Source organism: Brassica napus, chromosome A3 (assembly GCF_020379485.1).
Source record: "Brassica napus cultivar Da-Ae chromosome A3, Da-Ae, whole genome shotgun sequence".
Taxonomy (NCBI): domain Eukaryota; kingdom Viridiplantae; phylum Streptophyta; class Magnoliopsida; order Brassicales; family Brassicaceae; genus Brassica; species Brassica napus.
Window position 1 is genome coordinate 25,709,571 of NC_063436.1, and position 13,767 is coordinate 25,723,337.

At 38.6% G+C, this 13,767-nt stretch overlaps 2 protein-coding genes and 2 pseudogenes across 2 annotated transcripts; all 4 read right to left on the reverse strand.

Annotated features, from left to right (window-relative positions):
* Positions 1-156: 156 nt before the first annotated feature.
* Positions 157-2,897, reverse strand: LOC106440511 (annotated as a pseudogene).
* Positions 2,898-3,993: 1,096 nt separating this feature from the next.
* On the reverse strand, positions 3,994-6,863 carry LOC106440513 (cysteine-rich receptor-like protein kinase 15). Its single transcript, XM_013882202.3, has 7 exons — positions 5,990-6,863; positions 5,754-5,894; positions 5,556-5,674; positions 5,248-5,458; positions 4,902-5,139; positions 4,666-4,816; positions 3,994-4,575 (listed from the first exon to the last, which is right to left on the reverse strand). Exons 1-7 carry the CDS (start codon positions 6,825-6,827, stop codon positions 4,252-4,254), a joined length of 2,022 nt encoding a protein of 673 aa, XP_013737656.2. The 5' UTR covers positions 6,828-6,863; the 3' UTR covers positions 3,994-4,251.
* A 19-nt stretch (positions 6,864-6,882) lies between these two features.
* Positions 6,883-11,037, reverse strand: LOC106440515 (annotated as a pseudogene).
* Positions 11,038-11,218: 181 nt separating this feature from the next.
* Positions 11,219-13,131, reverse strand: LOC106442648 (cysteine-rich receptor-like protein kinase 34; the record flags this gene model as incomplete). The annotated part of the gene is made up of 6 exons (XM_022717394.2): positions 11,219-11,744; positions 11,837-11,990; positions 12,077-12,314; positions 12,414-12,627; positions 12,725-12,846; positions 12,975-13,131. Coding segments are annotated over 6 exons (1,218 nt in total), but the record flags the coding sequence as incomplete, so codon positions are not given.
* Positions 13,132-13,767: the final 636 nt, after the last annotated feature.

Here is a 13,767-nt window from a genome sequence, read left to right on the forward strand (position 1 = left end):
ACCTGCAAATACGGTCACGGAAATGAATCTCAAAAGTCAAAAGTTAATGCCAAAAGTCAAATATATTTTTTCTTTGTTTAATTAGGCCCCATACAGAATTCATATTGAAAACTAAACGAACGATGGAACTTGCATCAGACAACACCACAACCAAACTGGCTTACAAATGGTGTTATTTGATTTCAGTTTCTATAATGAACAGAAAAGACAAATTAAAACTAAACAACATTCGACAGCCCCAATAGCTGTCAACTTGTTTACAATAATACCGGTGGGTTCAAACTTTAAGGTAAAAACACCATATTCAACGAGAATATATATCAGTGATGGACGCATCGTCAACAGATGTTGGATCAGACTTGGTTGTAGTAGACTGATCTGAATCAAGCGGGTCTCTCCCAGGTCTGCTCTGAACGAAAAAACCTGGTTGCCGAGGCACTGGTAAAGTCACAGTCTGACTAGTGAGCATTACAAAAATGGTTGAAAAGGTCGGACGCTCTACAGGATCTTCTTGAACACATAAAAGACCAATATGGATGCATCGAACCACTTCACTGTTCGGGCAGTTATCAATAATAATAGGGTCTACGAGGTGTAACGCTCTACCGTTACTCCAAAGCCTCCACGCCTAGAATATTAATCAATCACTCAATTCTTGCAAACATCGCTTATTATTGTAAGAGAGCTAAATACAAAAAACACGATTGCCTAAAAAACTTACATATGTAACTAGGTCATGTGCGCCGTCTATCTCGTTGAAGCTGTTGTTCTTCATACCGCTAATAATCTCAAGAACTAACACTCCAAAGCTATAAACATCTGATTTCATTGAGAACTGGCCATGAATCGCATATTCAGGAGCCATGTAACCACTGGAATCCACAACAAAACTATGGTAAATTGGCAAAATCATGTTTAACAAATTTCAATTAAGAGAAGTTAAGTGAAAGACTTACTAGGTGCCAACTATCTCGCTTGTGTTATCATGGGTTTGGTCCATTCCAAAGATCTTGGCCATTCCAAAATTGGCAACCTTCGGATTTATATCTGCCTCCAGGAGAATGTTACTTGCTTTAAGGTCACGGTGTATAATTGTGAGCCGTGAATCTTGATGGAGATAAAGAATCCCCCGAGAAATCCCTCCAATGATCGTGTATCAGTGAGTCCAGTCCAGCTGACCTTTGTTTTAAGGGTCTGTGTGTGCATCCATGAATTACAGTTAGATCTACAGATTTATAATATGAGTATTCAAGAAAATGGCTAAAGAATAATTGAAATAAAGCAATAAATGCAACTGACCAAAGAGGAAGTAATCAAGGCTTTTGTTGGGCACATACTCATAGACCAATATCCTTTTTTTTTGTTCTAGAGAAAATCCTAGGAGCCTAACCAAATTTCTATGCTGAAGCTTTGCAGCAACAGCAACCTCGTTGTTGAACTCTGTGTCACCTTGTTTTGATGATTTTGACAGTCTCTTCACCGCAACTTCAACCCCATTTGGGAATGTACCCTATATGTTTTCATCAGCATCATCTTGTTTTCCAAATGTTTTGACATAAAATTTCAATAAGAAGTACAGAAGTTAAGGCAAAGTTAACGAGCTAAAAGTAATAGTACCTTGTAAACCTCGCCAAATCCACCTTGGCCAATTTTATTATTTTCAGAATAATTATTTGTTGCAGCTTGAATTATTCTATAATCAAGTTGCAGCGACTCAATGGTCGTAATATCATCTCCTGTTGCACAATAAGCCGTAGCAATCAGATGGGACCCAAAACAAACTGATCAGTGACATAAGCTAAACTTAGTTAAGGTTGTTAAGGTTGTTATTCACTGAAATCTTTACCATAAAAGGCTGGTGCATTATCTGAAGTCTTCTTTGTCCTCTTAGCAAGGAAACAATAACCAGCTATTGAAAGCAGAACGGCCACTACAATAGCCACAACAATGGCTACTATCACCATTTTAAAATTCCAATGTTTACCTGAATGTAAAAAAAAAAGACATTTTCTTGAGATTGGATAGTATTGAACATTTTGAGAAAACATAGGAAGACGAATTAGTTCACCAGGTCGTGGAAGAGATGAGACCGGAGAAGTAGAGGCGGGAGGAGGTGGTAACAGCCGTTGCGGTGGCGGCGATGCTTGTTGTTCTGAAGGTGTACCAGTGCCGGTTTCATTGAAGAACAAGTAAAGCTCGTACCTAGCATTACAACTAGGCCAGATAAGTGTACCTAGCATTTCGATGGACTGATGCAGGCAACGCAAACAGTCGTATCTTGACAGATCAGGAGTGCACTGAACCAGGCCGTATAGAGTCTCAAGTGCCGTCCAATTGGCTTTGATCGTATAAAACTTCCTAGAACTGTTAGCTGCTTTGTCGGCAGCGTGGTTCATCATGGTCGACACCAAATCTTCGAACCGGTCTTCTTGATTAGATGAAACATTTCCGTTCAACCTGATTAACCCTCCTTCGTTGCATATAGCTGTAAGCTGTCGATAGAATGGTCCGGTGAGAGTATCTGAGCATGCACTCGTCGTAATAGAACACAGCCTCACTCTCATTCGGACACCGAGATAAGGTTTCGTTGACGGAGAAGGCGACGCAGCGAAGGCAAATTTCTGGAGAGACATCTCCCCGGCAAAGGAAAAGTCCCGTGACCCTGTCGAGGTCGTGTCCCACCGTGGAGTTCTGGAATCCGGTGGAGTAGGAGGCGTCAGGGGAAGAGAGAGAAGACAAAAGGGTTTCGAGATTGGTGAAGTAAGTGCTGTTTCTTGTATAAGTTGTTGTATTTGGACATGAATGGTATATGTAACCAGGATTTTGAGCATAAGCTCTGAAGCTAGCGAGACAAGGAAGATGAAAGAGGTGCAATAAGACATGGTTCTGACTTCTTTCATTTGTGTTTACATCAGGACCTCTCATATCATTTATATAACGAATATATTTTTCCTCTTTGTGACTTTTGTAGATTGCCGTGAAACATGGGATGGATTGTGGAGTGGCGACGACGGTGAGTCAATCATAAGTCAAAGTAAACGTTTGTTTCTTAAATGAAAATTTTATTATACAGTACAACAAAAATATGAACGTATTAAGTGGATAAAGCCATGTAAAGAAAACTCCAACATTTTTAGACGAATCTGACAAGAAAAACATAGCCTTTTAAACGTTCTTGTCTTGCTTTCCCTCTTTTTCTTTACATGTATGTATGAGCTACTATGTGACCAAGTTCCTACTATTACTGCCTGATTTTGTGGAAGCTGCTATTACGCTTGCCACTAATAATCCCCTGACAGGGTCAAACAGAGAATTTGGGGATTGTAGGTTTACTTTATATTTTTCAGATTTTAGAGTTTGTCTATCTAATTTTCTTCAAAAAAATTGGAGACTATATATGCCAAAGCTTCATTCAGCTTTGTTCACGACTGGCTCTGTCCATAACTAAGACCAAAAGCTATATATACATCAGATTTTGTGGAGTACTGGCCATGCATTGCATACTCGGGGACATATAACCGCTGAAACATAGAATGAACTTGAGCATATAGATGATAATCAAAGATTTCAATTCATAGGATTTCAAAGAGGAAAATAATTTACTATATTCCAACTATTCTGCTTGTATTTTCAAGGGTTTGATCAACCCCAAATCCCAATAATCCTGACCATGCCAAAATCCGCATTTTTTCGGGTTCAAATCAGAATCTAATAGAATGTTTTTGACTTTAAGGTTGCAGTGTATGATTGTAAGGCTTGAATCTTGATGAAGATATAGAATTCCTCGAGCAATCCATGAAATGATCTTGTATCTCATTGTCCAGTTACTCCAGTCCAACTGCCTAATTGCTTTTTAGGGTGCCGCACATCCATGCATACTCCCAAAAAATTCTGTTTTCAATAATGTGGATACATCTTCTCACTTCTTCACACTGAGAATTCTCTGAAACCTGATCGTGTCTTAGCAGTTTAAACAGAAGTCGAAGTCAAAAGTCAGTGCTTAAACTCAATTATATTTTTCTTTGTTTTACAAAAAACCTTACAGAATTCATATTGAAAACTAAACGAAACATGGAGCTTGCATCAAATAACACCACAACCAAATTGGCTTACAAATAGTGTTAATTGATTTCAATTTCTATAATAAACAGAAAAGCCAAATTAAAACTAAACTATATTCGACAGCTACAAAAGTTGTTAACTTGTTTTAAAAATACCAGTAGGTTCAAACTTTAAGGTAAAACACCATGTTCAACGAGAATATATATCAGTGATGGACGCATCGTCAACAGATGTTGGATCAGACTTGGTTGTAATAGACTGATCTGAATCAAGTGGGTCTCTTTCAGGTCTGCTCTGGACGAAAAACCCTGGTTGCCGAGGCACTGGTAAAGTAACAGTGTCACTAGTGAGCATTACAAAAATGGTTGAAAAGGTTGGACGATCTACAGGATCTTCTTGAACACATAAAAGGCCGATATGGATGCATCGAACAACTTCACTGTTATGGCAGTTATCAATAATAATTGGATCCACGAGGTTTAAAGCTGTTCCATTACCCCAAAGCTTCCAAGCCTAGAATATCAATCAACAAGTCAATTCTTGAAAAAACTGTTTACTATTGTAAAAGTGCTAAATATAAAGCTTGATTGCCTTTAAACTTACATATGTTACCAAGTCATGTGCACCGTCTATCTCGTAGAAGCTGTTGTTCTTCATACCGCTAATAATCTCAAGAACTAACACTCCAAAGCTATAGACATCAGATTTCATTGAGAACTGGCCATGAAGCGCATATTCAGGAGACATGTAACCGCTGGAACTCACAACAAAACTTTGGTAAATTTGCAAAATCATGTTTAACAAAGTTCATCTTACAAGAAGTTGTGTGGAAGACTTACTAGGTGCCAACTATCTTGCTTGTGTTATCCTGGGTTTGGTCCATTCCAAAGATCCTAGCCATTCCAAAATCAGCAACTTTCGGATTCATATCCCGATCTAGGAGAATGTTACTTGCTTTGAGGTCACGGTGTATAATTGTGAGCCTTGAATCTTGATGGAGATACAGAATTCCCCGGGCAATCCCTTCAATGATCTTATATCGTAGTGTCCAGTTCAGCTGACCATGCTTTGCAGGGTCTGTGTGTGCACATCGATGGTATTATAGTAAACTCTAATAATTTGTAATCCCAAGTTTCAAGAATATGGCAAAAGAATAACTGAAACAAAACAACAAATGTAACTGACCGAAGAGGAAGTAATCAAGGCTTTTGTTGGGCACATACTCGTAGACCAGTATCCTCTCTTTTTGTTCAAGAGAAAATCCTAGAAGCCTAACCAAATTTCTATGCTGGAGCTTTGCAACAACAGCAACCTCGTTCTTGAACTCTGTGTCACCTTGTCTTGATGATTTCGACAGTCTCTTCACCGCAACTTCAACCCCATTCGCGAATGTTCCCTGTCCATTTTCATTAGCACCATCTTGTTATCCAAATGTGTTGACATAAATTTTCAAGAAAAAGTACAGAACCTCATGGAAAATTAAGGAATAGTACCTTGTAAACCTCACCAAATCCACCTTCACCAATTTTATTATTTTCAGAATAGTTATTTGTTGCAGCTTGAATAATTACATAATCAAGTTGCAGTGACTCAATGGTTGTAATATCATCCCCTGTTGCACAATAATTCCTAGCAATCAGATGAGACAAAAAAACTGATCAATTAAGGTTGTTATTCACTGGAATCCTTACCATAAAAGGCTGGTGCATTATCTGAAGTCTTCTTTGTCCTCTTTGCAAGGAAACAATAACCAGCTATGAAAATCAAAACAGCCACTACAATACCCACGACGATGGCTACTGTTAACACTTTTGAATTCTCATGATGTTTACCTGCGTATTAAAAAAAAAACATTTTCTTGAGAACGGATAGTGTTGAATATTTTGAGAAACCATAGTAATAGATAGATGAAGATAAAAGAGTTCACCAGTTCGTGTAAGAGATGAAACCGGAGAAGTAGAGGCGGGAGGAGGTGGTAGCGGTGATGGCTGTGGTGGCGGCGGTGCATGTTGTTCTGGAGGTGTTCTAGTGTCGTTTTCGTTGAAGAACAAGTAAAGCTCGTACCTTGCATTACAACTAGGCCAGAAAAGTCTACCCCCAATTCTGTTAAGAGGAATTCCATCGATGGATTGATGCAAGCAACGCAAACAGTCATATCTTGTCAGATCAGGAGTGCACTGAACCAGGCCGTATAAACTCTGGAGTGCTGTCCAGTTGGCTTTTATCGTATAGAACTTCCTAGAACTGTTAGCTGCTTTGTCGGCAGCTTGGTTCATTGTGTTGGACACCAAATCTTCGAACCGGTCTTCTTGATTGGATGAAATATTGCCGTTGAACATGAAAAACCCTCCTTCGTATACAAGCGTCGATAGAATATTTCGGTGAGAGTATCTGAGCATGCACTCTTCGTAGTAAAGCACGACCTCTTTCTCATTCGGACACCGAGTTAAGGTTTCGTTGACGGAGTAGGCAACGCAGCTACGACAAACTTCAGGCGAGACATCTCCCCGGCAGAGGAAAAGTCCTGTGACCCTATCGGGATCGCGTCCCACCGTGGCGTTCTGGAATCCGGTGGAGTAGGAGGCGTCTGGGGAAGAGAAAGAGGACAAAAGGGTTTTGAGATTGGTGGAATAAGTGCTGTTCCTTGTATAAGTTGTTGTATTTGAACAAGAATGATATGTGTAATGAGGATTTTGAGCATAAGCTCTGTAGCTAGCGAGTAAGGAGAAAAGGACAAGGAAGATGAAAGAGGTGCAAGAAGACATGGTTCTGACTTCTGTCAGTTGTGTTTACATCATGAAGCACTCATTTATATAACGAATATATTATTTCTCTCTTTGTGATTTTTGTAGATTGCCGTGAAACGGGGGATGATTTGTGGAGTAACGACTACGGTAAGTCAATCAAAGTCGTTTTAGCAAAAAAAAAAGTCAATCAAAGTCAAAGTAAACGCTTTTTCTTCTTCTTAATGTCACTTTTATTATGCAACAAAAATATGGACGTATAAAGTGGGTTTTGAAGAAGTCAGACAAGAACAAGACAAGAAAAACATAGCCTTTTCAACTTTCTCGTCTTTCTTTCCCTCTTCTCCTATACTCTTATTTATGATGTATACATAGACAAGTGTCTATATGCCTTTTTTTTTTTTTGAAACAAGACAAGTGTATATATATATGCCTATTCTTATTTTTAATGTTGAATAACACATAAACATTACCTGGAGAAAAAGAACACATTACCTGAAACATGTTTTAACAACTTCAACGAGGATCCAGATCTCTAATTATTACATCATTTATAGTATGAGATTTGGGCCGTAACCTATACTGCCGTGAATCTTGGTTGCGGCTAGTTAGAAAGAAGAATCCAAGAGATAGAGAAACAGATAAAATGACAGAGTCGATAGTGAGCATCGACATGATTGCTGACAATTTGGGACGACCAATAGTGATAATTATTGTGTGTGAGTATTTAGTTATTCTATCTCTTGTCAATTTAATAACGTGAACTTCGGTGTACATTAACAATGAAATTACTATTGGGTCTTGGCTTATGGAAAGACTATAATCTCAGCGAGGGTTAACACTTGTAATCGATGCATCATCGACAGAACAAGCAAAAGACATGATACTAGACTGACCAATTGTTAACCCCTCGGCTAATGGACTGGCTCCATCCCTGAAGAAAAATCCAGGTGGTTGAGGCACATGCAGAGTAATTGAAGTATTAGTGAGCATCTGAAAGATTGTAGACATGGTTGGACGATCAGCTGGATTTTCTTGAGCACATAATAACCCGATATGGATGCATCTAGTGACTTCATGCTTATCATAATTCTCTCCAACGGCTGGATCTACAAGTTCCAACAATGATTCATTGTTCCAAAGCCTCCAAACCTATTTATTCATTTGTAAAGAAATTAACAACCATGATCATAGTGAAAAAGGAGAACAAGTTTTTTTGAGTTTACGTGTTGGCCTACTAGAACTCACATATGTGACCAAGTTTCGTAATGAGCCATCTATCTTATGGAAGCTACTATTCTTCTTGCCACCAATAATCTCCAGAATCAGTACTCCGAAGCTATACACATCAGATTTCATCGAAAATTGCCCATTAGCCACATACTCAGGAGGCATGTAACCGCTACAAAACATATCAAAAATCACTATCAATTTTACGAAAAGGACAGACAGATTATCACTGAGTATGTGCAATTACTTACACTGTTCCGACTACTCTTCCTGTATTTGCTTCAGTCTGGTTCATTCTGAAATTCCTTGCCAATCCAAAATCAGCAATTTTTGGATTCATATCGACATCTAAAAGAATGTTGCTGGCTTTGAGGTCACGATGTACAACTGTGAGCCGTGAATCTTGATGAAGATATAACATCCCTCGAGTGATTCCTGTAATAATGTTGTAGCGTTTTCTCCAATCCAGTTGACTCCTCTTTACAGGGTCTGCACATCCAATTTATAGAACCATTAGAGTATATACCTATGAGACTAAGAACTAAGATTAAATGAATATATTGTTTCTTACCAAAGAGGAAGTAGTTGAGACTTTTATTGGGCACAAACTCGTAGACAAGTATCCTTTCTGCTCCTTCGACTGAAAACCCGAGAAGCCTAACCAGATTTCTGTGTTGGAGCTTTGCGACAAGAAGCACCTCGTTCTTAAACTCTTGTTCACCTTGACCAGAATTTGTAGAGAGTCTCTTCACAGCAACTTCGGTTCCATTCTGGAACGTTCCCTGTGAATTCGTTTGACCTTAACACACTATCAGAATTTATTTTCTTTTTTGGCACCTGAGTGTATAACGTAAACAAGTAATTGAAGGTTTAAGAACATTATGCCTTGTAAACTTCACCAAATGACCAAGCTTGTTACTCTTTTGGAAGTTACATGTTGCAGCTTCAATTTCTCTAAAATCGAATTGATATGAGCCTGAGGTTGTAATATCATCTGCAACTGAAATCATAGATAGTGTTAGGTTGGATCAACTGTTTTAGCGGAAATATTGGTAGCCTCATACCAATATCTGGTGGTGCAGTACCATAAGTCGTCCTTGACCTCCCTTCAAGAAAGAAATAATTGAGAAAAATAGAGACAGAAGTAATATGAATATATAATTAACATTGGTGTCGAAATATACTGAATCTGAAAACATTCAATTCATACCCTGAACTCATAATTTTATAGCTAGGTTATGGCTTCCAAATTAAAACTAATTAAGATAGGCTCAGTGCCGGTCCAACATTTTCATTTTTTACTTGATGCTCTAAGCTCAATTAAAACTCTATGATTTTGTTATTCATGTAAAAATGAATTTATGCTCAAATGAATTTAAAACCCTCGCCTATGCTCCAGACCAGCCATGGATAGGCATAGGCTCAAATCTTTATATACTAGTGTTGAAATCATTTCCACAATTATGTCTTTGTGCCAAATAATAAAGAACTCACTTTCATTTCCATTTTCTTGGTGCGCTTTTCTCCTAATACAAAGAGCAACCCCTAGTGAAAGCAGCATACTGATCACGAAGGTGAGAACACCAGTGATTCCCACCACAACGCCAATAGGTATCTTTCTGTTACCTGAACAAGCCCAAATCACCTATCATTTTAGAGGTTATGGCGAAAAATATGTTGGAAGCTATTAACGTATTGCTCAAGCTAGATTAATGAGTGTAACTCATGGAAAGTGACAACAAATTCAAGCATGGTTAACTAAGAAATTACAAAAAAACAAGAGTTTTTACCTTTTTCAGGAGGAGGAGTTGGAGCTGGCGCTGTGTTATCCTCAAAAACTCCAAAGAATGGATCAAGATCCCATCGCATGAAACAGCTCGGTCTCTCAGTAATGCCACGTTGTCTCCCACTGCAGCACGATCTGTAGTCATCCACGTTCTTTCTTAAACATTGTTCACATTTCGACGGAGAAATATCTTTACTACACTGCACGAAACCGTATATACTCCGCGAAGTACCAAGTTGTTGTCTGTCCGCCCCATAATACATGGTGTTGGACCCTGACGACGACGAGGTAGCTTCGGCTATCACACGACGCATCAAGGCCTCCCATGCATTATCAAAGTCTGTCAAGGTGACTTGGATAACTGGCTCTGCCTCGAGCGATTGAATAACTGCTTCCATATCGAGCGATCCAAAAAACGAACGGTTGGAGTAACGTACCATACAAAAAGTATCAAATCCTGCCCAAGCGACACCTTCTGTCTGGTTAGAGCATCTGTCTATCAACCCATCAGAAGCAAAGTAGATACAGTTGGAGCAATTTTGTCGATCAGAACCTGGGATGCACATCCCTAGACCATACGCCCTGTTCTGGTCTTGTCCCATCTGATCAGTGGTGTAGAAGTCGTTATTAGCCGTGACCTCCGAAGAAAGAGACGAGAGCAAGGCTCGGCGGTTTACGTCGTAGGCATGATTGGGTGTGAAAGAATCAGAGAAATTAAAGCATTGTTGTGCAGAGACAGAGACAGCACAAGAGCTTATGAACACAAACAAGAAGACTACTGACAAGTTAACGGCCATCTCCCACTTTCCCATTGTGTTTTGTTTGATGTCTGAAACCTCCTATTTTGAGAGATTTAATTTTCACACATAATTGAATATTCAATCCTAGTATTCCAGGGGAAGCTGTGCGGATTGACCAATCTTCATCGATTTTTTTCTATGGAGACTTTGCATAATCAATCGATGGATGTGATGTTACCGTGAGACGTGAGTAGACCATATTCGATTAAGGTATTTGGTTTTACCATAACCGGTTCAGTGAAGACCGAGTCTAATGGTGACCCATTTCTTAATAACCGGGTCTAATGGTGACCCGTTTATCCATGAAGTAATGTTTTTGAAAGGTCAATTCAGCGTTTTGTCTGCTTTTATAATCTTTTTTGAGTATTATTTCTTAAACCATCTTCTTGGAGATCCCATTATTGATTTGAAACAAATCACAATATTTTGGTAGCCGGACGCATTTGGTATATTTTTTCGAAGACATAACTTCAAAAAGTGAAACAAATAAATGAAAATGGGGTAACGGACATACCGTTGATTCTATAGCTGAGTTTAAGTCCAATTAGGGCTGAAAAACAGAGCTTATGGACATCGTTTGACCAGCCAATGGGTAAATAAGTTGGAGTACCCTTAATCATTAACTAAAAACTTCCATAATTCAAATTACAAAACTTGATTACAAATTTACAATCACACAGAATAAAAGTGAGAGGGACGTCTAATCTGAGAAAGAAAACGCAGGGAGATTCAAGTCCTAGCACCGCAACAAGGACTTCAGAAGTATTAAAAGGACATCAAGATTGATCTTCAACGAGGATTTAACTCACTAATGCTTTCATCGTTGATAGAGAAAGGAACACATTTTCCAGTAGATTGACCTGACTCCAAATCTTCAGCTGATAAGTCTTGATCACGTGTGCTTTTGAAAAAAAATCCAGGTTGGTGAGGCACAGGTAAGGTAACTGTGTTACTAGTGAGCATCAAAATGATTGTCGACAAAGTTGGACGATCCATAGGATTTTCTTGAACACATAACAATGCGATATGGATGCATCTGGTAACTTCACTGCTGTCACAAGTCTTTCTAACAGTTGGATCCACAAGTTCTAACGGTGAGCCATTTCTCCAAAGCTTCCATGCCTACACAAGGATAGATCGATTAAATACGTTGAAACCTGAAACCTGATCGTAGTTACAAGAATATTGTTTGATGTTTCTATTTATATACTTACAGATGTGACCAAGTTGCTATCATTACTATCTGTTTCCTGGAAGCTGCTATTCCTCTTGCCAATAACAATCTCCAAAACTAAGACCCCAAAGCTATATACATCAGATTTTGTGGAGAACTGGCCATGCATTGCATACTCGGGAGCCATATAACCGCTGAAACATATATAGAGTGAACTTGAGCATATAGATGACAATCAAAGACTTCAAATCATAGGATATCAAAGGGGAAGAGAAATTACTATGTTCCAACTATTCTACTTGTATTTTCAAGGGTTTGGCCAACCATAGTAATCCTGGCCATGCCAAAACCCGTAATTTTCGGGTTCATATCTGCATCTAAAAGAATGTTACTGGCTTTAAGGTCACGGTGTATGATTATAAGCCGTGAATCTTGATGAAGATATAAAATTCCTCGAGCAATCCCTGAAATGATCTTGTATCTCATTGTCCAATCCAACTGACCTTGCTTTGTAGGGTCTACACATCCATGCATACGCATAAAGCACGCAGTTTTCAAGAATATCTATATCATTATGATTCTGATCAAATATAGTAGTAGTATTGACCGCAACCTACCAAAAAGTAAATAATCAAGGCTATTGTTAGGAACAAACTCGTAGACTATAATCTTTTCTTCCGGCTCCAAACAACACCCAAGAACCTTAACAAGATTTCTATGCTGAAGCTTTGCAACAACAAGAACCTCGTTCTTGAACTCTAGTAGTGCACATTGTCCTGATGTTTTGGACAGTCTCTTCACAGCAACTTCAGTTCCGTTTGGAAGTATACCCTAATGAAATTGACATTTTTACAAACCCATATTGATTCAATGTTTCAAACTTTCCAGTGAAGTAACAGAAAAAGAAGTTGAACAAACTTAACTATACCTTGTACACTTCACCGAATCCACCTTGACCTAGCCTGTTACTCCTTGAAAAGTTATCTGTTGCAGCTTCAACAGTCTTAAAATCGAATTGTAATGAATGTGTAGTTGAGATATCATCACCAGCTGCACAGCAAAAAGTTTAATAATATTATTAAGCTGAAAGAAATTCACTTCTCTTGTCGAGCCAGAAAAAGATCAACAAAGTGAACAAAGGTGCATGAACATTGAGCAGATACCAACGATAAACTCACATTGAAAATCAACTTCTTGGTGCGATTTTCTCCTCCGGTAAAAAACAAACGCAAGAGCGAGCAGCACCAAGACGATGACAATGATCGCAGCCACAATTCCAACGATAGCTCCCACTGAAAGGGAATCGCCATCTACGCAGTCAACAGTCACCAATGTATAAGAATATTACACCAAAGTGAAATAACATCAAAATTTACAATTTCTTCGTCTCTTCTTTTTTTTCTTGACAAATCACTTTTCTCATTTTTTTTTTTTGAAACACATACTTTCATTCATTCATTAAATGTTAAAGCCAAGGTTTGGTGAAAGAAATTAAACGTGACACTTTCAAAAAATTATGGAACCTCAAAAAAATTATGGAACCTCAAAAAAAGAAAGAAATTAAACGTGACACTTTCAAAAAATTCTTAAACAATTGTTTTTTTTTGGTTTCTCTATTAAAACTTAGCGAAGTTTCAGGGGTTGGAACTTAAAAATTCCCGGGTTTGGACCTCGTCGTCGTCAGGGTCCAACTTCAGGGGTTAAAACTTAAAAATTGGGAGTTGGAACTGTCAGGGGTTGGGGAATCCCCGGACAGTTCGTAGGTTACTAGAGATGAAAAGAAATATTTTTCCCGATATTTTATTCCTCTCAGAAACCAAAAATCCCGACAGCTTCGTGCTCAAAAAGACGAAGCAGCTGGAGTATGAAAATATTCTACTAGTCCCCCCGACGGGGCATGGCGCTGGAGGCCTGGCTCTCATGTGGAAACAGGAAATTAAACTAAGTGTAATAAGCTCTTGTGCTAATCTG

Coding starts and splice junctions, on each gene's coding strand:
- LOC106440513 (XM_013882202.3), bottom strand. CDS start 6,827: ATGTCTTCTTGCACCTCTTTCATCTTCCTTGTCCTTTTCTCCTTACTC. Junction 5,895..5,989: donor TTCATCTCTTACACGAACTG/GTGAACTCTTTT, acceptor TTTAATACGCAG/GTAAACATCATGAGAATTCA. Junction 5,459..5,555: donor GATTTGGTGAGGTTTACAAG/GTACTATTCCTT, acceptor GAAAATGGACAG/GGAACATTCGCGAATGGGGT.